The 26,006-nt window shown below is 35.6% G+C and overlaps 2 protein-coding genes across 3 annotated transcripts in view; both read right to left on the reverse strand.

Annotated features, from left to right (window-relative positions):
- LOC137393748 (ankyrin repeat domain-containing protein SOWAHA-like) lies at positions 1 to 12,626 on the reverse strand. Of its 2 annotated transcripts, XM_068080435.1 has the most exons (8): positions 12,107 to 12,626; positions 10,757 to 10,922; positions 10,258 to 10,338; positions 7,278 to 7,325; positions 3,931 to 4,115; positions 1,886 to 1,968; positions 1,052 to 1,149; positions 1 to 897 (listed from the first exon to the last, which is right to left on the reverse strand). In XM_068080435.1, exons 2-8 carry the CDS (start codon positions 10,914 to 10,916, stop codon positions 893 to 895), a joined length of 660 nt encoding a protein of 219 aa, XP_067936536.1. In that variant the 5' UTR covers positions 10,917 to 10,922; positions 12,107 to 12,626; the 3' UTR covers positions 1 to 892. The 2 variants fall into 2 exon arrangements, with proteins under 2 accessions (XP_067936536.1, XP_067936535.1); XM_068080434.1 differs by having other exon boundaries at positions 876 to 1,149.
- The window catches only part of LOC137394296 (uncharacterized), a 16,320-nt gene continuing 2,822 nt past the window's right edge, over positions 12,509 to 26,006 (reverse strand). Inside the window, exons 3-9 of the mRNA XM_068081013.1 lie at positions 25,438 to 25,613; positions 24,483 to 24,683; positions 22,282 to 22,504; positions 17,101 to 17,238; positions 14,504 to 14,557; positions 13,014 to 13,130; positions 12,509 to 12,544 (exon numbers count right to left, since the gene is read on the reverse strand). Of these exons, the coding sequence (XP_067937114.1) occupies positions 12,509 to 12,544; positions 13,014 to 13,130; positions 14,504 to 14,557; positions 17,101 to 17,238; positions 22,282 to 22,504; positions 24,483 to 24,683; positions 25,438 to 25,613 (945 nt within the window). The remainder of the gene's footprint in view (positions 12,545 to 13,013; positions 13,131 to 14,503; positions 14,558 to 17,100; positions 17,239 to 22,281; positions 22,505 to 24,482; positions 24,684 to 25,437; positions 25,614 to 26,006) is intronic.

A 26,006-nucleotide genomic window follows, 5' to 3' on the forward strand; every position in this document is an offset into this window, starting at 1 on the left:
TATTGCGGCCATAAAATAACAATTAATACAGTATTACAACATACAATAATAAATTTTCAACAAGGCTTGAACAGATAGAAAATTATATAGTATGTGGAATGTCATAAAATATTTTAATTGCATTTTTATAGCTCAATAATGGGAGATAATTATTTTCTTGCAACATAGAATATGGATTAGACTGTAAAACTGCGATATAGCTCGCTGCATACAATAAATGTCTTGCACTCATGTGTCCAATACTAGCGGATGCAACCATGCAAGGTACACCAATAGGCTGAGAGACAACCAATGTAAGTGGAGGTGAAATCAAAGGAGCATTTTGGCAAGCATAAAAAATAAGGAGTCTGATAAACCGGAATCATTTATAAGCATTGGAATTGGAATTATAAAATATAAACTTAGGAGTTGTCTTTTCATAAGCAAGAATGATTTTTTCTATTATGTGCATATGTTACAGTACCTTCATGGAACTGGGGCTATTGGCAAGTATTAATTAATTAATTTTTTTTCTGACACGTCCAGTTACAGCAATCATTTATATCAGGAAATTAACTCCCAGCATTATCGCTGCCAATTCATCTCTGAACATTATGTGAAATTTATGTGAAAGAAATACTTGTTTATAAAAATGGTGAACTTGTGCACTTTTGACTAATGCCAGTCCCCAGTACTCCCACTCCAGATGAAGCATTTGCAACTTGGAAGTATACCAAATTTAAAAGAAAATCATGCCTCACATTCACCCCTCATTTTAGCACAATGACACACCAGGTACAACTAGAAATCTAGCAGAGTGCAGAACTACAAGGAAAGATGAAAGGAAGTATTGCACACAGGTACGACGGGAAATAAGAACAAGCAAATATACCACAGAAACTCTTTTTCTTCATTATTCTGAAATCAATAACAATAAATAAAATAATATTAGTGCATGATCAGGAAAGTCTTAGCAATAGACTTATCCGAGGCCAAGAGCAGAAAAATTCAGCGTATCAACAGAAAATCATATGATTTGGTGAGATAAAAATGTTCTGTTAATAGAACTCACGTATGTTAGTGTAGCTTTGCGGAATATTATCATGGGTGGGAGGAAAGTTGGGTGTAGACTCGGATCTTGAAATAGCATAGAGTTCCTCACTGTCCACCCTAAACATGAAATATTAAAGCTCTCCATCTCGTATCTTATACTCGCCGAAATTATAGGCTAAATTCTAAACACTTTCAATTATACCCATCGATGCTATACTTTTCCATTAGGTGATCTGTACAGGTTTCTATCTTCGATCATTAAAAAAAATTGCTAAGAATTTAGCCATTATATTATTAGTGTACATCATTATTTGCTTATTACAAGTTATATATATGTATATAACTTCACAGTAAATCTACGTAAGTATTTGAAATCAGAACAAGATGATTAATGAATATATAATTTATAGCTGTCAACTAAATAAACAACGAGAAGCAATGCTGTAAGTGAGCATTTTAGTTTTTCAAAGGAGTCTATTTATTTCAAACACCACTGTAAATGCTCTTTCTGCTAAAACAGAGGCCTTTCCACAGATTGAAACCCCGACTTGCCCCTCACCGGTCAGACGCTCCATGTGACTAAGTCGAGAACGCTCCCTTATATAAAAACTCACTAAATAGTCTAAAAAGGCCATATACATAAAAATATGTATTTTATAATATCGTAGCACTACTCAAAATTTTAATACACTAAGTGTTGCACTAAAATCTAGCGGCTTTGTAATAAAGTAAACTAGATCTACTGACCTTGACCTTTATGCAGCATCTAATCACTCTATTGATTTTTGCAATCAGGCATACAAGTTCCGGCTACACAGACAGAGAGAATATTACAACAGAGTAATTTACTAACCCCGAAGATGCCTCAGGTTGACTGACGGATAAAAGGGAGCCTCTTCCGCTATCAGTTGAGAGGGTGTATTGTGAAACCGACCTCTGCAAATAGAGCAGTATCCTAGTGAAAGAAAGTAATTGAATATTCAGGGATATTCACAGACAATTCTTCATTTGGAACTAAGGCTTCATGAAGGGGTCGGTTGCATTCCGCAGAAACTGCTTATCAATTATACCTAAGCGTTCACGAGTGTACTGACATATAGCCTTAGAATACAATCACTAGATTCTGGTCCATTACAACGCAAAAACTCCCTCCTTTAAAAACTAAAACGTTTACTTGTACGGTATATTTTTATGAGTCAACATTCTGAGATCACTCATATTTTATAAACTACCAAATACTGTAAATTTCAAAACATTACAAGTTTTCAAATATACCCAACTGCAATAAGTTTTTCCCATACCATTGTTTACTGCCTAAGTATTCAAGATCTACTTGCACAAAACTTTAGTAGATTGTATCAGAAAATATCAGTATTTTTCTATAATTTGTGATTGTTTTTGATGTTTGAAGTGATCCGATTACCAAGATGTTTTCAGATTAACATTTACAAAACTTGATCGCAGTTAAAACGCTCTGAGGACAAATACGCACAAAATGACGTCACTAATTGTTATCGTTGCTATAGTTGATATCCGCTATTGCGCTCAACTTGCAGTATTACGCGTCTCTATTCTGTCAGCCTCCTCGCACTATAGACGTCATAATCACACTTTCGCTTGATCTGAGCACTTTAACCGCTATCAAGTTTTGCAGATTTTAATCTTGAAACATCCTGGCAACCAGATCACCTCAAACATCAAAAACAATCACAAATGCTAAAAAATTACTGATACTTTCTGATAAAATCTACTAAAACTTTGTGCAAGCTCATCTTTAGGCTAAGTGTATCAGTGTCTGCTGTCAGTGACATGGGCAGACAATTCCAAGTTTTATCTCTGAATATTTGAAACACAATTCTTTTCAAAGCTCTTTACTATTATTCCGCTGAAGCAGCACGGAAGAAAAGGCAGCGATAACAAACACAAGTTACTCTCTCACAGTGATATGAAATACTATACATCTTGGAGCAGAGATCAATTAAGGGAACCCGCAAGATGCCTTCCATCACTAACAAACTATTGATGAACATTCCTGGTATCGTAGTCATGATATTTGTCAAACTGAAAAATATTTACTATGCATTTCACTGTAGCAAATGAATATAATTCAACTCGAACTTCAACAATTATAACAATAATGCAAACCGACAACAAAATGAATAGGAATAAAATTTTTGCAGTCCAATTATTTGAAACTGCAGTCATTCACTTACCGGGTCAGCCGTTAACAAACTCTCTGTAAAACGATTGGTTGACTACCAGATATAATAAAGTTTAACGCATCTACAGACTCCATTGAATAAAACAAAAAGGGAAAGAATATTAATATACGCTTGCAGATAAGTTCAAGAAAACATGAAAAGGCATCATGTTTCATAGAGTTAATAGAAGTTTCATAGAGTTAATAGAATGCATAGTTTCAAATAATACGTCACTTAGCGTGTGCATACGCTATACCGTATATGATAACATCTTTGATCAATGTGTCTTGTATAGCTCAGTGGTAGAGTGAGTGTATTAACAACTTGTGGTGGCAATCTCTGAGAGTTCAAATCCATCAGTATGCAAAGTTTTAATTCCAAGTTTTAATAGCTATAGCTGGACATACACAGAGACAAATTTGAGAAATATTTATATAGATTACTTACTGTAAATTTAGTAAGTAGCCATAAATTAAATTCTCATAAATTAATAGTCAATTGAGTAAATGGATTCTCATTTTGTTTTAATTTAAAATATTTTAAATAGCGACTGATATAAGACGATAAACAAGTGCTGTGCTATATACGTCACTTCAGGATATCTCACCTGTGCTGTGACAAACCTTCATATTATATAATAACTATACAGGAAGTATCATATCGGCAGCATATTCAAATATTGGCAGTAATCACTTACAGAATCTAGGTTGTGATTAAATTTGCTGGTTGGTTCGGGGGAGTAGGCAGCGTCTGGTCGATCATAGGCTGCCTCACTTGCTGACCTGTTATCCCTTCCAAACTTCTTAGCGAATCCCTGCGTTGACTTCATTATCTTTGCGCTGAATGACTGGGTACGAGCAAACACACTCGCTTCGTCGGCAGCTGAAAAGCGAGAAAGTCGCAGATTTATTTCATTAACAATATAAATTGGTAGAGACAAACTACCAGCCGCAAATTTAGTAGGGCAACTGATTAGAGGGAGCTATATTTGCTGACACAAAACTAAAATTATGGTCGTCCAAGATTTTTTACCATCTCGTATAATACATGTTACTATAAAATAATAATGCAGGCATTATACTTGTTATTATCATAATAATTTAATGACAGATAAAAGCTGATTAATGATTATACATATTTATATATATAAATATATACATGATTATATGTATACATATATGTCTATACATATATGTCTATACATATATGTATTTATATATAAATATATATATATCTCAAAATTTGTGTCTTTCTCCGTGCGTGTACGTCGGTATGTCCGGTTATAGCTATTTAAATCTTAGAATCAAAAGCTTGCATTCTGCTGGATTTGAACTTGCAAACATCACAACCACAAGTTTGGAACCGCGCATTTAGCCACCAAGCCACCGTGTTTTTACGATCGTATGGCTTTTATTATACACCGTATACCCTTGTCTCGATCGCAAGCGCTAAAAGACGTATTAATTAAAACTCTATGAACTCTGTTAGCTCTATGAAACACGATGCTTTTTTGTCCTCGCCGTATTAGGGTCATTTGTTTTCCGCCAAACGAGATCAACAAACATTTCTCTCAAAATTAAAATTGGGGATTGTATCTCAGTTCAGCGTCATCTGTTATAATAAAAATGGGCTCGCAAACACAAATACGTGCTAAAATTTTAGTTAAAAGTTTACTAAAATGCATAGTAAAAGTTCCTTCAAGTATGTTTTTAGTAAGCTAAATTCATTTAAGTTAGATTCAGCGTTTATGTTACACGTCTGTCTTGAAGGTAAAAACTCTGCATGTAGTACTTTGTAATGTTACATTTTCTTGCAGATCATAACCACAAAATGCCATAAAGTTATTATAGGTAACTATAGTTACTAAGGTTAACAAATTGCTTTGTTACTATATTTTAATGATGATGATTTTGATGTTGTTACCAGGCAGTGATTGCATTATATATGAGGTTTCTATAGCCCTCTATATGTCTATACAATATTTTCGCCTTATGATGGCAACACTTAAACGAACTAAACTCATATAATCGTATACCAAATAATTTTTTCATTGTAATCGTAGCAAAACAGACTATATTTAGCCATTACTTGCTAATGACTTCACATTTACATTTAAACATATTTACAGTTTTATTTTTCCTTTTAATTTATTTCAACAAAGCACTTCTTTCATGATATGAAATTTTAAAGTTACAGCTGTTTGAAAAAGTTTGAAAACCTTGACAGTTGTTTTCTTTCTCTCAATTCATATGAACTGCACAAAAAACACTTCCCATGATATAAAGTTTAAAAGTTATAATGGTAAATGTTGCATATGTTAAATGAAAACAAAAGTTCTGTCCAAAGACTTTTTCATTACCCGAGCAACATTGGGTACTCATCTAGTCATAAAACATATGTAAGAAGCACAAACGGCTGTCTGTAGCGCTGTGCTGACTTACACAACCATGACCAAAACTATACATGTATATAAAACCCGGACAAATAGAAAGCGCCACGATTCTTGAAAAACACAGAACTAGACGGAAACATGAAACTAAACCTGTTCAAATGCTGTCAACAACAATGTAATAAATAAAGGGCAAGTAACAGTCATAAGATAAGTTGTCCAGGTTACTACACTCCTAAAATCTCCATTGTTACAATGTATTATTTCCATCAGAGTAGTGACATGTCTGCCACAACATTCATGCGAATTAACACCATGAAGATTAAAGAATAGTGGAAAATCTAGCCCTTTTATTTTTTAACTGTTTTTACCCTTTACTTATGCCATTGCTGTGGATCGCTGTAATGATAATTAGAACAATATCTACTGTATTATCATTCTATAGTAACTTAGTATTATATAAGGGTAAGTTTGAAAGACCTGACATTTTCAGAAGGCTGAAGGTTGTAATGGATCAGAATCTACTGATTGTATTCTAAGGCTATATGTCAGTACACTCGTGAGCGCTTAGGTATAATTGATTCGCAGTTTCCAATTCAGTGGGCCTTTTCAGTGGGCCTGTCAGCCTTTTCAGTTCTTCAGCCAAAAAAATTGTTAACTACATCGACATAACAAAGATATTCTGGCTGGGCAGTCGTGATTACAATCTGAAGAATAACCTTTTAGTAGTATGTACTCCTACTTACGTAATATTTCGGTTGGTTTCTATTATCCAGATAAAGCCTGGATAAGACAACCGTGCAAACATTGAACTTTATTCAGTTAATCATTTTGATAATAGCGCAGGCGTAGTTATTTTATAACTACACCCTACAGCAGGTATACATGTACATCCAGTGTTGAATTAGTATCGCTAAACCATTTAGTCATTCAAATTAATACCACTGCAATGAATAAAGCGATAGTTTTATCGGACAAAGGTTGCGGTCTAAAATCCATGCAGCGCTTCATCGAATTGGATGCAACTTAGGTAGTTTTGTACAGCAGAAAATCACTCTTGACATCTGATTTACAGAAAATCTGTGAAAATTCGAACCTATAATTAGCATGTTATTCAGATAGCATTATCTGGATATTATGGGTATTATTCAGTAAGCGGATAATATCCAGATAATGCTGTCTGGATAATATATAGGCAATATTATCTGGACCATGGTGGTTTTTGGAGTATTTGGTAGTTATCCAAGTACTACAAATTTACAGAAATAATAATCTGCATGTCATTTATACTAGTCAGGCACTTCTTTGAAGATATAACTGTAAATATTATCATAAAAGAAAAATTACAGGCAAGTAAAACTTAATCCAAAATGATCGTTATTTAATTAGCCTGTGGTCTTTGAAATTAGTCAAAATTCTACATTAAACTAAGTGATGCAATACACTGATTCATGCAGTTTAGATCAAATATGTAAACACTTGATTAAACCAAATGTGAGTTCATACTCAGAGAAAATATTATCAGACACAAAAAGTCAGACTCTCAGATGGCTAAGGGCAAGGCAGCCATCTTAAATATAAGAATGATAAGGAAACCAATAGCAATAATAATAATAATAATAAAGTATGTGAGAACATATATCATAATATCACACCTGTGTTCCCAAAAGCAAAGCTCTGTCTTGCATTGCTAGCCAGCATTTCTAAAACACGACAAACAACTAATAAAATGATTTGGTTTATGAAATGAAAATTCATAGAGTGATTGAGCAGAGAGTGCCAAACAAAATAGTCTTAGCAATCAAATATCAATAACCTTTCAAACAAGATTGACAAACCCTTTGGTGATAATTGGTCTAGTTCAAAATTTAGTTCTTTGTGAAATATAATGAGCCTGGACATTGTATAGCAGGTTTCATCTCTAACCACATCAACGGTATTGATCATTTGCATAACCAAGGCATTGGTGATACATCAGCGGTGCATCGTAGAAATATTGTTTCGAGACACGCTGGTTTACATTGTTAAAGATAAAATCCACACATCTGTGATTGGTTAAAGATAAAATCCACGCATCTGTGATTGGTTAAAGATAAAATCCACACATCTGTGATTGGTTAAAGATAAAATCCACACATCTGTGATTGGTTAAAGATGAAATCCACACATCTGTGATTGGTTAAAGATGAAACCCACACACCTATGATTGGTTAAAGATGAAATCTACATATCCGTGATTGGTTAAAAACGCCCACTATTATGATCTTCATTGATTTAATTAATTTCCAACTCCAGCTAGTTGTGCCTAAGGCCTAAGATTAGCTATCAAATGACATTGACAACAAATCTTCACATAAATGACTATTTATATATGAACAAAGATATTCTTACTCATAACATATATACAAACATCCCTTGTAAAAATTGAAACTGGTTATGAAACATTTCAGATAATTATTTTGGTAATTAAATATGTAAAGTCATTTTTTTATAGTCTAATTTATGTTATGAACTTTAAAACCGTTGCAATCGGCCTTTTTCATCATTAATATGCAATGTTTTTGTCTTCGAATAGCAGTGCAAACGATGCTGCTATGACAAATCATCGGTGATTCAAGGTACAATATGAGTAGTCTGATGTTACTTCAATATCACAACCGGAATTACAGCAAGAATGTCATAGCCTTCACATGACCGAGACGAGCTCTCATTGGTAAATTTATTTGTCAACACAGCACATTATTTGGTCTACACCACACGTGTGGCCAGGCCTTTACTTAGTTATCGTGTAACTATATTTGCCTGTATAAATGGCATACACTTTATGCAAGATAACTTTGAGAGAGACAACTCTTGGTGGGTAACAATATATGGTACAGTTAAATTGTGATAGCAGAAGCAAGGGTTTCAGTATACACAATATTTCTCTACAAAAATAAAAAGCTTAGGAGTTTTGCTAACTCAAATTCTATGTTGCCTAAAGACCTTCAGCAAACACATGTGACCTAATGACCTTCAGCAAACACATGTGACCTAATGACCTTCAGCAAACACATGTGACCTAATGACTCTCAGCAAACACATGTGACCTAATGATCTTCAGCAAACACATGTGACCTAATGACCCTCAGCAAACACATGTGACCTAATGACTCTCAGCAAACACATGTGACCTAATGACTTTCAGCAAACGCATGTGACCTAAAGACCTTCAGCAAACACATGTGACCTAATGACTCTCAGCAAACACACGTGACCTAACGATCTTCAGCAAACACATGTGACCTAATGACCTTCAGCAAACACATGTGACCTAATGACTCTCAGCAAACACATGTGACCTAATGACTTTCAACAAACACATGTGACCTAAAGACCTTCAGCAAACACATGTGACCTAATGACTCTCAGCAAACACATGTGACCTAACGATCTTCAGCAAACACATGTGACCTAATGACCTCCATCAAACACATGTGACCTAATGAACTTCAGCAGACAAATGTGACCTAATGAACTTCAGCAGACAAATGTGACTCAATGACCTTCAGCAAAGACATGTGACCCTGTGAAGGAAATGGCTGAACCGCAGAAACAATGATTCGATTTGAATACGGAAACCAAACTTGCAACATTCGGATTGGCCACCCGACACGCTTCGCAATCTCAAGTTAGAGTAGGATGTCTTGTATATCAGTGTGTAGGTAGACGACTCGATAAGCTTGTATATCAGTGTGTAGGTAGACGACTCGATATGCTTGTATATCAGTGTGTAGGTAGACGACTCGATATGCTTGTATATCAGTGTGTAGGTAGACGACTCCATATGCTTGTATATCGATGTGTAGGTAGACGACTCCATATGCTTGTATATCAGTGTGTAGGTAGACGACTCCATAGCCCCATCATGGATCTGCCAGGCGATTGCCACCGATGACAAGCCGGCACCCCACTACCCGAGCTAATCGTTCTTCTTCTAGATTACTAGAACTATTGCGCATGTACATGTACTTATTCCCTGGGCTTTATCGGCACACCCGACGATCTCTCACTACACATCGGACTACCGCAGTACTTATGTTTGTAGAGTATGGCCACGCTGGTCACTATTGAACTATACCAACTAACTAATTACTGTTCTTATCTGAGAATTGTGCAATTCAATTTGTCGAACTCTGACCCACCGGTGAACTGATTGTTTGTGAGGAAATAAAATGAATTTTGCAATTTTTAGCAACAATAAGTTGTACAATCAGACGTGAGATTCGGTTATAACTGGTTATAACTGGCTCAACAGTTTTTTGATTGCATGCTTGGAGGCTGATGGTATCCCGACCAAACGTTCTGACATCAACAGGTTCACCTTGCTTACCATGTGACCAGCCTCTTGTACTATGTTTATAACTTTCTAAATTAGTAATCTTTACCAAAATGATGTCTTTCGTTACCGGAAAACAAAAATAAGAAGACCGAAATCATGAATTATTAAGTGAGTTCAACAATAGTGTTTTAAAAGTTATTAACCTAATAGTATTGCAGAGGAGTCGGGGTAGTGAATTGTAGGTTGTAGTAACAGGAAGTTTATAAACTGAAACAAACGATGATGAATGTAGTAAATGAGAAAAGAAACCTTACGTTGTATCCTAGTAGAGCAGGTCTTCTTCAGATACTGTTTTGGTCTCATTCCGTAAAAATCTCTCGCGCTTGTCTGTACCTCTGCAATGTATGTACAAAACATCCAATCAGAATTCTCCATAAGATGAATTTGCGTCAACAATCCAATCATCGTAGAGCTTAAAATTTTACGTCCAAATTCAAAGATGAAATTACACTTTCATTTTCGCAGCTATTAATGGCATATGTTTCATGAAATGATGTATTGCTGTATTAATTAATGATCCGATCAATGCTGTACTGCAAAATTTCTCATTTTCTGCTAATCAGAGCTCTGTGAACAACAGTGACTCGCCATTCAGAGGCAACATTTGAACAGAGAATAAAATTACAAAGGTACAAAGTGTACAAAGGTTACAAATAATATATATGGTAAATAATATAGGTAATAAATATAAAATGCATATGTAACCAAACAAAATAATATATATAATAAAGGTAGTCTAATTTGATCACTCACTACAGAGGTTAACAAGGAGTTCAATGCACTCTTCTCTGTTTCCCATAGCGGCGAGGTGAAGAGGGGTGTATCCACAGTAGGACTTGAGGCTAGCATCTACTTGATATCCATTTAATAGCTTTATAACATCTGGCTTGCCATGTTTTGCCGCCCAATGCATTGCATTCTACAAAACAGGCTAAACACTTGATGATGATTCCAAAGACAAATCAGACCTTCCTTTCATTAACTCTAATAATTAGCACAAACTTAATAAAAAGTACCGTACTTTTTGGACAATTAGCCGCTACTTTTTCCTGATGATTTGAGCCCTGCGACTTATATAAGGGTGCGGCTATTCTGTGGCTTTTTCTTCGACCGCTAGGGCGCATTAACCATAGTCTATGGTTAGTGCGCCTTTAGCGGTGAAAGAAAATACGAAACAATGCCTACAGTACTGTTCCGTTAGACACTAGGTTAAAAAGCGTCGGTTAATACGAAACAGTGCCGTTAGACGCTGTTCCATTTTAAACAGCAAAGTTGCTGTCGTGTTAAAAAGCACCGTCCTGAGTTCTGCGGCCTATACAAAGGTGCGGCCTATGTATTGTTTTATTAGCATTTTTTGAAAAATAAAGCAGATTATATAGGGGTGCGGTTTATAGTCTGAAAAGTACGGTCCCTGTATTGCTTATAATGAAGTTCTATACAAACTAATGTAGATTTGAATGAACTTTTATGAAGTTTTAAAATTCGAATGGAATTAGGAATGAATAAGGCTTTTCATGCTACAAAGAAAGTATTCATCACTCAGTTGACTTACTTCAAATAGAGATGAGAAATGAGATGCGAAATACAGTAAAACTACGGTACTCAAACGATTCTGAACTCAAACAATTCAAAAATAAAACGAGAAATTTGAGAACATTTTGCCTCATAATTCATTCATGTATTCGGAATTCAAACAGCCAAGCATCCGTCAAATTGGCAGCATCAAGTTGAGTCAGCCTGTGAAAAAGAATAGACTTACATTTTGTGCATTATCCGAGAAGTTAATTTTATGTTTTTTTTTGCGACTGAGTTTTATTAACCACGGGTCTCAAGAGAGTCAGCAGTGATGAGAAACTGACAAGGAAAAGTGTTAAAAACAAGATTGAGTTGAAATAAAGGCGAGAACAGCAAAGTTTGAAAAAGGCACGTGTCTCCCCTTATTTTTATAATTTACTGCTAGTAGTAGATGTTATGTAGCAAATGGATTAAGCCCAGATGGCGATTATGACAATCTGTGGTTACGAGAACAAGACTAATTATTCTCAATAAACAAGAGAAGACAACAAGAGAGGACACAATTTCTGATAAGTAATGTATACTTACATACTAAAGAGCAGAGGAGAGATCAGGAACTCGACATACAAATAAAACACAAAGAGATGTAAATAGAAAAGGTGATGAAGAATGTCCCGAGTTAACATAAAAAGGGGTAATAAAAATGACCAATCATAAGGCTGAGGTGAACCACTTGAACTCTAATGAGCCATGAGCTGTATCAGAGTGGCTGAGCATTAAAAAAGCTCTTCAAAAAGAATCTCAAATTGCTAATATGAAAGATATGCAAAACATTTTAATCTCTTGAGATGTATCTAAAAATGCTTCTGATTAGATGTGTTCTATTTCCTATATGTACGGTATATCTACAAAAGAGTTCTTTACCCTACATGCCCACCCACCTCTATATTCTACATGTCTATCTACAGAAAGTATCTATATCCTACATGTCTACTTATCGAAAGGGTCTATATCCTTCATGTCCATCTATAGAAGGGTTCTAAATCATACATGCCTATCTATAAAAGGGTTCCATATCCTACGCACACATCTACAGACAAGTACTATATCCAACACACATATTGATAGAATGGTTTTATATCCAACACGCCTATCTAGAGACCGGTTATATATCCAACACATCTATCTATAGACTGGTTTTATATCTAACACACCTATCTATAGATCGGCTATATATCCAACACGCCTATATATAGAATGGTCCTATATCCAACACGCCCATTTATAGATCGGCTATATATCCAACACGCCTATTTATAGAACGGTTCTATATCCAACACATCTATCAACAGTGTGATACAACAGCCCTGATATTCGCACATCAGCACGTATACCATGATCTCAATCTATATTTGTAGATCAGATAAGCCCCCTTCCTCAGAGGGCATAGTAGCCTATATACTTGACATATAGGAGCAAAGTTTAGCCTACATACCCCATTGATGAAGTCCCTGCGATGAGCGAGGTCAGGCTGCTCTTTAAGCAATCGATTCATGGCATTATAATCACAGGCTGCTGACCGTAGCATCCACTCCTTCTCCTTACTGTCCAACTAAAGCAATGCAACATGGAATGAGCTCACAACAGCAATGTCTGCAAATCATTCAATAAACTATTGCTGTAAGGTTAGCTAGCTGGTTGGTCTGCCCTACCCAAGTTAGTCACTAGGACTGTTTCCAAACCTGCCAAAGACTGGCTTTTCATCAATGAAACAGTCATGTGATGGTCTATTAAACCATCTAACAGATATCAATACTCCAATATAGCTTGCTGAATGGTCGAAGTGTTGGTACGGTTCGATAACATAATAGTTCTAGAGCTCGACATATTCTCTGATAAAACCCGACAGTAACAACAACCTAATAACACTTTTGATGCCACTGATCAGTAGGAGATCACAGAAGTAGGAATGAGATGTCAGTACATACACCAAATGCAGGTTATGCATCTATGCACACAATACTTTGGTGCATCTCAATCAAAGAACCTATAACAAGTTGATGAAACATTTTTTGACCGACAAATTGCGTTCCAACAGTTAGCTAACTGAAACTTTAACATGACATCTCATTGAAGCTTGGTGAATGATCTAAAACAAAACTTGCTAATGAATGCATGAGACCTGTGAATGTTCTGAAAAAAACTTGCCATTGATTTGGAAAAGACCTGCCAATGACTTAGAACCCACCTGCCAATGACTTAGAACAAACCGCCAACGAATTAGAACACACATACCAATCACTTAGAACAGAACTGCCAAAGGCTTAGAACAGAACTGCCAAAGGCTTAGAATAGACATGCCAATGACTTACAACATACCTGCGAATGACTTAGAACACACCTACCATTGACTTAGAACAGACTTGCCAATAACCAAAATGTCTCACTCAATGCACAGCCGGACTAAATTTTTTTCTCAAAAAAGAAAATTTTTTGAGAATTGTAATGACACAACATTAGACAGGCAGACAGATATGACTAATCAAAATACATATAGAAATCACTCTACCCTTTGACTGGTACATCATTCTATGCTATTGCAAAAGAAGTGCATAGACAAGATAAGCTAGTGTCCTAGGTCTAGATAAAATTGCCTTGGCTCAGCAAGAAATAAGACAACTCTACACAACAATAAACATATTCTTGAAGAGACGCACATCTCCAGGGTTACATGTATCTCCTGACGTAATTACCAGCCTTGACTATCTAACACGCCAATCATTTTGATCATAAAAATCCGCTTGATATTTACAAAAAAACTGAAAAGGATTTGTACCTCCACTGCGTAATAAACCTAAATCAGAAACACGTTTCAGTGAAATTTGTAAGCACTGATTATGAATGAAGGCACTAGGTTAAGACATTTCACATTAAAGTGGTGTTCCTACCAAGGTAAGTACAATAACAATAATAAAAGGTACTTACGGAGACCATCACAAAACCCCCGTCATAATCTGCATCAGGATTGTGCTGGGTGTGCTGCAGGTAGACATGCTTACAATCAGTATACTCAAGTGCAATGCAGTGAAAATGCATAGAAGCATAACTCAGTACTATAAGTATGTATAAAATCAAAGATGCAATGTGAGAGCACTAAAACCATGGCAACAAACTGATTGTCATAGAGCCAGCCAATAGAACTTCAGCGAAATCACAAAGCACGACGGACTAAAAGCCTGTTAATACCATAAATATGTATGCGATAAAAATCTTAACTGTTTGTGTCTATGGTACTGTAGACCTTATGATAGCGCATGACAAAGTGATTGAACTGTTTGTGTCTATGGTACTGTAGACCTTATGATAGCGCATGACAAAGTGATTGAACTGTTTGTATCTATGGTACTGTAGACCTTATGATAGCGCATGACAAAGTGATTGAACTGTTTGTGTCTATGGTACTGTAAACCTTATGATAGCGCATGACAAAGTGATTGAACTGTTTGTGTCTATGGTACTGTAGACCTTATGATAGCGCATGACAAAGTGATTGAACTGTTTGTGTCTATGGTACTGTAGACCTTATGATAGCGCATGACAAAGTGATTGAACTGTTTGTGTCTATAATACTGTAAACCTTATGATAGCGCATGACAAAGTGATTTAACTGTTTGTGTCTATGGCACTGTAGACCTTATGATAGCACATGACAAAGTGATTGAACTGTTTGTGTCTATGGTACTGTAGACCTTATGATAGCACATGACAAAGTGATTGAACAGTTTGTGTCTATGGTACTGTAAACCTTCTTATGATAGCACATTACAAAGTGATTGAACTGTTTGTGTCTATGGTACTGTAGACCTTCTTATGATAGCACATAACAAAGTGATTGAACTGTTTGTGTCTATAATACTGTAAACCTTATGATAGCGCATGACAAAGTGATTTAACTGTTTGTGTCTATGGCACTGTAGACCTTATGATAGCACATGACAAAGTGATTGAACTGTTTGTGTCTATGGTACTGTAGACCTTATGATAGCACATGACAAAGTGATTGAAAACTATGAGCGGTAGTAAAACGGTCGCCATTCAGTCAAACAGAAACATGCAAGCTTCAGTCTCAAAGGTGGTGATGAGGTCTGGAATGATATAGAAATCATATGAAATATTCTATAAATATTGAATTCAACTTACAATATGAACATGTTTGATTCAGAGACTAAGTTATCTCCAGTAACTTGCTGTGACAGTAGTAAAAAACTAAGAGATCTATTTTAACGGAAGTATGTAACCAGCGGTGAAAATCCAGAGTCATTTACTGCTCACCCTTAGTTTTAGCCATGCTCATGTGTTAGATAAAATAGCTTTTTTCCAAATATTAGAACTATTGTTGAGTGCAAATGACAAAACACAAAATACTCCAGCAGCAGTAAAACAAAGTCAGAATCCTTTGTGGCAAGTAATCAGTGTGCAGTCTGAATAGTAGCGAGTATATTTTTGCTCATTTATTAGACATGCACAAAGGGTTTGTTTATTCATGCAAGGGGAGCAGCTTGCTTAACAGAAATTAGAGCAGTGCACTGAATGTCCATGATTGCATTTGACTAGATATGAAATACTTCACAACATCAAGTAGACTCGCTGTTACACACCTGTCACCCACACGCCTGTCGCCCACACGCTTGTCACCCACACGCTTGTCACCCACACGCTTGTCACCCACACGCCTGTCGCCCACAGGCCGGTAGCCCACATGCCTGCCGCCCACACGCCTGTCACCCGCATGCCCGTCACCCGCATGCCCGTCACCCGCACGCCGTCACCCGCACGTCTGTCACCCGCATGCCTGTCAACTACCCTTGGTGTAACATGGCCCTCAACTTTGTCATCTTTGAACACTAAGGTGTCTGTAATCTCTGGCAACTTTTTCACTAACTACCATTGTATTTAATTGATTTGTTTTGTGCTATCACGACAAGGTTTACAGTGCCTAGAAATGCTAAGGTGTGTTCACATCAGGATGATTTACAGGAGTTGTTTCCACACTGACAAAGTCTGTTTGGTGTAAAATGAAAAATGGCTTTGTTCCTGTAGCTGACACAAAATCGGTAAAATACTGCGTATTACATTTGTTCATTTTTGACGGTAGTCATTGACAGAGTACAACATGGCATTGACCAATTGTATATCACAATGTTAATAGTGACAAAAATACAAGCTAATGGAATGGATATCAACGTTGTACTTAGTTGGATAAAAGCGGTGATCTGTTTTGTATAATAGAAGTTTGAATTTGTTTGGGGTTAAGCTTTTGCAAAAACGTATTCCAAAGCGTAAACAGACTAGGAGCCATTCCAACTGCAACGCTGGCGGAAACACAACTCCAACAAATCATCCTGGTGTAAACACATTTTTATACTGTAGTTATTGAGCCTAATGACCTTAGTTACACACTAACATATTTGAAATAGTAAATGGCCTTATAGTGAGACAAGTTCCCTCATTCTACATTACAAGAGAAACAACTAGTGAGCTAAACTAGCATGTACTGTTGAACTAGTATAAACAGAACCGACTCGATAGTTCTCCTTGTTATTCCTACGAGAAGCAGTCGAGTTGCTAGGAACAGCTGGCTGATCCGCAGAAATCTGATCAAAGTGCTTTATCCTCTCCTTAGCGCTTGTCGGGGTCTTGTTGAGCGTTTCAGAGTTTAACTAAAATGTAAAAGTGGTTATCTCTCTGCACATTCTGTATGGTCACTTCGGGCCATATTCTCCATCAGCTCTACAGTCATAAGATGGGAGCATTATTTCCTCCTGACGAGTTATTATATAGACCAAGTTATGGTTACTCATTGAATTGTTTTAATTTATTAAAGATTAACTTGCAACAAAATTCACATTACCGTTATTTGGTATCAAAAGACTCACCATGTCTTACTCTGTTGTGTTGTAGGTTCAAAATATGTGGAATTGTGATTACAAGCTCTTAAAAGCTAAAAGACGAACAGTTAATCACAACCATCACAAAAACGCCGTAGATTGGAATCCCTTTCCAAAACGACTCAAATGAGACGAAGCTGTTTAGACGATGGCTTCTGTTTAGTTTCATCCAACCTCATTCGTCGAAATATTTTCACAAATATACTTCATGCATTCAATAAAACATCATCGTAATGCTGTCACTTTGAGCCCTGATACATTAAAACCTACCGTAAAAATTTCTTTAATTTTTTATCTCAGTTCGAAAAAGTGCATATCATACTCTGATAAACATGACGAGCCTGTTGGTCATTTGTGATGGCCGAAAAATGCTGCCGGAATTGTTCGCGCCATTTGGTAGGAAGTATGGGTCACATGATCAGATCAGAGCTGCTCTCAAATCATGGTGATTTGAATATTCGAATATTTGAATATTTGAAACAAATCATATTGTACTGATTTGACACAAATGGTGATTTGATTTGACTCGATTTGAAAAGTATTGGAAGTAACTTGATTTGATTTGTAGTTTCGGGCTGATTTGAAGACTTGATTTGAAAAATAAATCAAATCACATCGCTATCGATAGCCTTGTCTTCTGTAACCAATCGAAACATTTTTACGACATTTGCGAAGTTAGCCCAAACTTTGGCAAGAAATGCGCACCATCGATACCGAGGCTAAGCAACTGCGTGTGTGTCCCTCTACAGAAAAAAGAAAAGGACCACGTGTCGTGTGTGTAAAAGAAATCAACATGAGCAGCTCTGGTAAGTTGTGGAAAAGGCATGTTTGTAGTTGTGGTGCTGGCATTGAATACTTTGATGTCAATTATTTGATAGCTAGAAATTGGTTGTGACTATCCCACTCTAACCTCACAGTCACTAGTCAAAATAAAAATTACTTGTGCTGTGCCTACGGCATGAATGAATGAATAGAGTATTATAATATATAATATTCTATACAATACTATTCCACGTCGCGGACACATTCAATACTCACCGTAATGACAATGTTCATGAATATAAATATGCATTATATTATAATTGGGTAGAATTTAATAATAAAATAAATTAAAATTTTATTTGTTATTTCAAATTTATTAGAACAATATTAAATAAAATTTTGATTTAATTTATTATTTTAAATTATAAATGAATAGCATAACATTAACATTCTATCCAAGTAAGTATAATAAATGTAATAATTATATATCATACATAGTTTTAACATTATCATTTATGTACACATTATTATTATAAAATTAATTATATTATATGTATAATAATATAATTAATAATAATTTATACACAGTCACTTACTTACTAAGTGAAGTATAATACTTAAAACGAGATTTCGATTAAAAAGGATGATGTACAGAAAGAGGAAGTCACATGCACTCAGCAAATACAAATATGTGATAATGAAGATATGTTCGCTGATTTTTTGAATAGAGCACCTTTAGCTGGTACAAGTAACCTGGATTCAGTAAATCAGGAGATTGAAAAGTATATGGCAAAAAGCAGATCTTCTTGTAACACTCTAAGCTATTGGCAAGGTGAGACACAGTTACTGAGACTTAGCAAGCTGGCGCTGAAGGTCCTTTCAGTACCAGTTTCATCAGCTCCCATAGAATGAGTTTTTAGTAAAAGTTGCTTCAACATGAGGCCACACAAGAGCTCCTTGACATCTAAAAACTTGCACAGGCTAGTTTTTTTTAAATGCAACAAGTGACTTAAATAAATGTGTTAATATTATGTAACTGTTAATTATAGGCTCAATGCTTAGTTTTGTTTCTTTCAAGTTCAAGCCTCAGTAACTGTCTTTCACTTGCCAATATTTTCAGGTTTTATCTTATATTTATATCTTATATTTTGTAATTTTAAACAAGTATCTAAAGTTTTTTTTTTACATTTGTACATTCTGGCTTAAAAGCTTCAATAAAAGCAAAGTCACAGCCATGACCAAAAACTGTTACATAAACCTCCCTCATTCACTGATGTATCGAGCCAATGGTATGATGTGCTCTGCAATGATGTTTTAACATACCTCTTAGAACAAAGAACAAAACCGTATCTAGTGAGGAATTTAGCATACATAATACATATAGTAGTACAGAGATACAGCTATACTATTCCTATCCAAAGAACCCAAAAAGGGCAGGGGGGCAAACCCCCAACCCTTTCCCCCTGGTTCAGGTCCTATGGCTAGGAGTACAGGCTACGCCGCTACAGCTATACTGTAGATTGATCATACTATGCAACAATTGAGCGAACAATTTGAAAGAGTATTTCAAATCATTCTCAAATGATTCAGGATTTGAATTCATTATTGGGCAGATTCGATTTGATTTGCTTTGAATCTGCTGACAAGGGTGGGGAATTTGACTTGATTTGTAGTTTGCCGGAATATGATTTGATTTGAGCCATAAAAAAGTCATTTGAAAGCAGCTCTGGATCAGATTACAACTAGATGATTAGACCAAGCTGAAGCGAAACTTTAAAGTAGCGAGCATCTATATTTCAAACAGGCTTTGCGGTAAAACCCGAAGTGTTTGTCATAAACTAGTGCTACGAGACGTTTTATATTGAGCCTTTTATTGGCCTTTAATTTCACGTGATAACATTACACGTCAAAACAAGTGTTTGAGTGCGTACTCGTGTTCGATGACGTACTCAAACACCACAGTGTTTGAGTACGTCATCGAAATAAAGAGATTCTAAACTACAGCATTTTCGTGATGGTTGCGATCAACTGTTCGTTCTTTATCTTTTAAGAGCTTGTTATCACATTTCCACATATTTTGCACCTACAACACAACAGAGTAAGACATGGTGAATCTTTTGATGCCAAATAACTGTAATGTAAATTTTGTTGCATATAAATTTTGTTGTACTACAAATTCCCTATATGTATTTAGGTATGCATATGGGCTACACGAATATCAGTTGAATTCTAATCATGCATTTGACACAATTGTAGGAAAATTACAGTAGTTTTTACCTCGATTGAAATACATGATGGTATGTGATACATAACCATGAGTTATATACAGTACATGGATATACATGTACTGTATATAACTCATGTATACAGCCAATATATTGTATATAACTCATGTATACAACCAATGTATTGTATATAACTCATGTATATAATCAATATACTGTATATAACTCATGTATACACCCAATGTATTGTATATAACTAATGTATATAATCAATATACTGTATATAACTCATGTATACAACCAATGTACTGTATATAACTCATGTATACAACAAGTATACTGTATATAACTCAAGTATACAACCAATGTACTGTATATAACTCATGACAACCAGCCATTCACAGACAGGAACATGTTTGGTGAATGCTGAAATATTACTGCATTTGTCAAAATTGTACCAAAGCCATGTTCAATTGATTACATAATTACTGAGCTGATCATATATTGCTGGAAGTGGTATTTAGAGGATAACTCCAAGTTTATGGATTCACATTGGCGGCAATCTATTAGTGGAGTCCTGCCAATGACAGATATTGTTGTCTACCCAAGAAGCTTATATGTAGAAAATCCGAAAGTTCCTAAATTGCTGTAGTTCAAATAAGAGGAGGAAAACAAGCACGCTACTGCAGAAATAGTAAATATATCAAAGTCACTTGACATTGTTATGCATACGTTGAAATGTTGAAATGACAAACGCACAGGAAGTAATAAAAAATTAAAAATGAAAAATTGAAATTACAAGTACTTTGAAGTGCTTACAATAAGCACTGGTGAGTTAAATCATAACTGCCACGTACAACTTTTATATTTTTTTACTTAAAAAATGTAATTTTATCACAAAATAGTGCTGTTATCGCGCTTTTTTGAGCTAATTTTTCTCTGCGCTTATTACACATCCTGTAGCAAGCTACGAGCAATGTTAAAAAGTTTATCTACCTTTCTTCCGTTCCTAAAAAGCTAGCATACGTCACATAATTATGGGCGAAGCTTGTTTAGACGATTGTGTTGTTTTCGAGACCGATATTGAAACGCTGTAAAAAGCCTTCATGAATTTGAAAGTTAGTGAATCAATCTTTATTTTGAGTACAAAATCAGAATCAGCGCGTCTGATTTACCTAGAAAAAGCGATAAAAGTTCTATGTGGCAGTTATGGTTCAATCAACTAAACTCTTACATGACATGCTACCTATTTTACTGTGTCACGTGACATGTTACTACTGTCTATGCCACTGTATGTCACATGACCCACTACCTGCTTTGCTGTGTCACACAACATACTACTGTCTATGCCATCTCACAAGACATGCAACTTGTTTTGCTGTGTCAAACAACTCGCTACCTGTTTTATTGTGTCAATGATATGAGAGCTGCATTGCTGCAAAAATGAAATCCTACCTGCTTCGTTGCGTTCCAAAAAAATTTACCAACCTCATTTTACTACGTGACACGCTACCTGCTCTGTTGTAACGCATAACATACTTGCCTGCTTTTGATATTTTGTTAGCTGTTAGCTTGTTAGTCCGGAATTAATGTTATAAAATTGGTTATACCATGCCCAATGCAGAGAGCTCTACAGAGCTGTAGAATTGTGCGGACAACTCCTTTCTAATCATGTAGTGTCTAGCACTTAATGGAGCAGTGGCAAATCACGCATGCCGACAGTTTTTAAACATGACCAAAGTTACAATTTAAAGCTATTTGCATTCGTTGACAAAGCACATTGTGCACTATGTGTTATAACTTTCTATATAGCGAGTTAGACCTTTACCCCTGCAGGCGTGCTGGGAACATCAGTCAAAGGCGCTCGCTCCTTCCCTATTTTAGGTGAGTGAGCCCGCATCACTTTTGGCATGGTTGAATCGGCAGCTGCCAGAGCATTTGTTGAGACACTACTACTCTCCATGCTGGATGATGAAGTCTGAACATCTGCTTTAGCATATTCGGCTGGAGGTGGAACTATAGGACCAACATCAGAGGCAGAGCCAGAAATTCTACAACAAGAATTGGTGGAGAAAAAACCTAATGACACGCACAAATCGTGTCAACAGGGTAAAATTGCGTCGTGTAATCCATCATTGTACATAATTCTATTTAATTTGATGTTAGTGCTTCAAAATACGCAAACAAGATTAAAATTCTAAATAAAAATGAAATTGTGAATATGAGAAGAACATCTTCACAAACTTGTTACAACATGTATAGGAGTTCACAAAATGCAGTGGCTGGCATGATAAGAAGACAACTCCAATAAAGCAAATAATCATATTTCAAATTTTTGTGGGTGTATGAAGATACTGCACTGCTGAATAGATTAGTTACCAAATCAGGTAAGATGCATAATACTAGAAATTCCCCTGTCATACAGCCCATGACCAAAGTGATATTGGAAAAAAGAAAGGGTACTGATGGTTGAGAAATGCAATATTAGCAGTCAAATGGCACTGCAGTGCAATAGGATAATTGCAATGGTAGCTGTAATGTACTGGGTGTGGGTGTTATTATACAACAAACAGCAATAATGAAAGGAAAAGATTATATGTTTATATCTCTCCCCTGCAATAGGATAAATGCAATATTAGAAGTAAAATGCACTGATATTATTAGAATAACCAATATTAATATAGTAATACAGTAATAAAAGAAAACCAATGCACAATTTTGTTTACATTTCAAAACGTCATAGCTAACAATATCAGGAAGTTGTGATATTTATATAGATTTTTAGAAAATCTATTTAACAAAACTATTTACAAAAAATAATAACAGTAACATACTGCCCATCATCGATGTGTTAGTGTGACTATAAGACTTCAATAGTCATCCAAACTTATAATTAAATATTGTAATAATCTCATATGAATCGTTAGAAAAAATATCATCGTCATTTCCTTTACTTACACTGCGTTGGACATCAGTTAGAATACCAAAGTACTCAAAAGTTTCCAAAATGCAGGTTACTTTGAAATCGGCAAAAAAGAAACGAGTTCTGTACTTCTACGTTAATTACAGAAACCTTCGGCAATTCGACAATGCTATAGACTGGTGAAATGTGCACGCTATTTTTTTGTGAAATGCGCATGACTTAATGGTTCTATTCTCTCTCGCTCGGTGTTTCGTTTGCCGGTCTTAACTTTGATAAAAGTATGGCTTGGCCAGATTTAATAAAGATTTTCAGCCAAATTAATCTGTCTATTTGTGTATAATCTGATCAGATGGGTAAGGTTTAGGTATATGTCGACAATTTTCAAAGACTTGGTAACATATTTAAATATGTTTTATGTGTTTTGTATCGTTATTATACTTAAACGACTCTACGCAAAAATGGTTAAATTTGTTGATGAGATTTCGATACAAGGGTTTGCGACGTTGTTGATGAATAATTTTCGTAAGTTGTGTGCACATGCATTTATCATGAAAACTCTCAAACATTCGCTACGCTCGTTTGGTCGTGGGAAAACGAAAACGTCCCTTAATCTAAATGATAGAAGAGCGGTGAACTAGTGAGTGAATAAACCAATTAATAACCTGGATATTAGAGGCTGACTCGGTATTCGTATTCCTTTCTCATCACTATCAGATGAAGTGTTCTTTGATATTTATGACAGAAAAGACGCTGCTATCTTCGTGTTTAAAACTTCTACAAAGACTTAGCTAAGTTTTAAGACAGGAAATTACTTCCTCCCACATTAAATAAACTGCTTCCCAACCTGCTAGTGCTAGCAAGTACTACGAATTACCACGGTCAGTCGTCTCCCCTGAAAACTGACAGTGATTTTCAAGTCTTCAATGGCATCGAAAATAGGATAGTAATTCCAGAGAACACCGCAAAACTCACAGAAACTTATCAAAATCAGGTTTCCACTACCCCAATCCTCCTACTTCAACAGAAGGAATCAGTAAAATAATTATATAAGTATTAGACAACTAGTTTGGTAATTCTCGTAGTTATGTAGTTACGTGGTAACTCACTTCCTGTCAAGTTCCGGAGTTAAATTTGAGCTCCTCTTGCCAACCATAGAACTGTAAAAATCAAGTTCAGACGGAGAGTTCTTTGACTCTGATGGCTTTGATTCTGTAAGTGAAGAGACACTGCTAGCACTGTCTGATGGAACAGCCTGAGCTGTTGCTTCAACATTGCGGGGCGGTTCAGGAGCCTCTCGCTTTCGTGATCTGAAAAATTTTGAAAAATATTTAAATTTATGAAATGAGTTATTTCTAATAAATTGCCGTGATAAATTTTGTACACCAATACTACCTGCTATATAAATTAATCATGATATAAATTGGTAATTTACAGTATAAATTGCTGCGATGTAAACAATGACAAATGCTTTTAAAGTATCACTTAAAAAACTTTTTTCACCATGAGACTCGTAGAGACAAGAACATACCGTAATGTGTCATATTATAATAAATAAAAATATAGATATATATATACTTAAAATAGATTAACAAAATAATATTTTGATTCTATTGGCTACACAAATTAATATTAATTTCAGCAAAACCATTCATCTATACAAATTTAGTGGTTGTATATAGCTGCTGGTGCAATCAATTCAAATTTAAGACTTTACGCACTTATTCAAAGTAATCTATGAATCACAGTATTTACAAGTTGCTGAAGAACTCACAATAAATAAACAAATAAAACTAGAAAACTTTTAACAAATAGATTATTTTTTTCAACTCGACAAAGGATTTTTTGTCAATCCAGCAAAAGTCTGGATGTGTAAAATCTCCAGTTGAAAGAACACAGTAATATATTGTTTTCAATACCCCTAAGTCTCTGATACACCATCTCGCTGCAAGCTAAATAGTCTATAAATATTTATATATGCAAATACTAATCGAAATCAAATAATTTCAGAAGCACAGGCCGTAAAAACACGCATTTGCTTTGCACTGACTAATGTTCGTCTACCTTGTAGGCCGTACAGGCGCCTCAGGTGTTGGCTCTGGTGAAGTGAAGACTTCTGGAATGGTCACCAACCCTCCACCTGGCTGCAACTCAGTCTGTGACCGTTGGTCCTGATTTTGCAGCATGTTGAAGCAACCTTGCCCAAGGTAGCGTTTTTTCAAGACAAGCACTTTCTCCCCCTACAGCATGTGAAGTTCAGGCTAACAATACACAAGATAAATTTTACTTTTCCTTAATAATGGTCGAAAGAAACTCAGGACACCGACTCACGTTTCATTAGGAAAGTACTAGTTTACTTGGTCTTAAATATATGAAGTACTATAACAAGGGAAAACAACTACATTTCCATTTACTGCTTTGCTGAAAAGATAATTATTGGGAATTGTCTCCCTTGCTCTGCTGTTTGCAAGATGCTAGCCACACATGTAACTGAAATGGCACTTTTACTGCTGCTGCCTACTTTTATGCAACAATTCAAGTAATAAAATATAGCATGATAACGCATATAGTATAAAACATAATATAACAGAAGTTGAACAATTTACGACTTCGTATTTGTACTGTAGATGTGT

Source organism: Watersipora subatra, chromosome 4 (genome assembly GCF_963576615.1).
Source record: "Watersipora subatra chromosome 4, tzWatSuba1.1, whole genome shotgun sequence".
In the NCBI taxonomy this organism is placed as follows: Eukaryota; Metazoa; Bryozoa; class Gymnolaemata; order Cheilostomatida; family Watersiporidae; genus Watersipora; species Watersipora subatra.

Excerpts from the sequence above, each read along its gene's own strand:
- LOC137393748 (XM_068080434.1), bottom strand. The coding sequence starts at position 10,916 with ATGCATTGGGCGGCAAAACATGGCAAGCCAGATGTTATAAAGCTATTA. Across the intron at positions 7,326-10,257 it reads CTGCTCTACTAGGATACAAC|AAATGCTGGCTAGCAATGCA; the intron begins GTAAGGTTTCTT and ends GTCGTGTTTTAG. Across the intron at positions 1,150-1,885 it reads CAACCTGAGGCATCTTCGGG|GGTGGACAGTGAGGAACTCT; the intron begins GTTAGTAAATTA and ends TTTCATGTTTAG.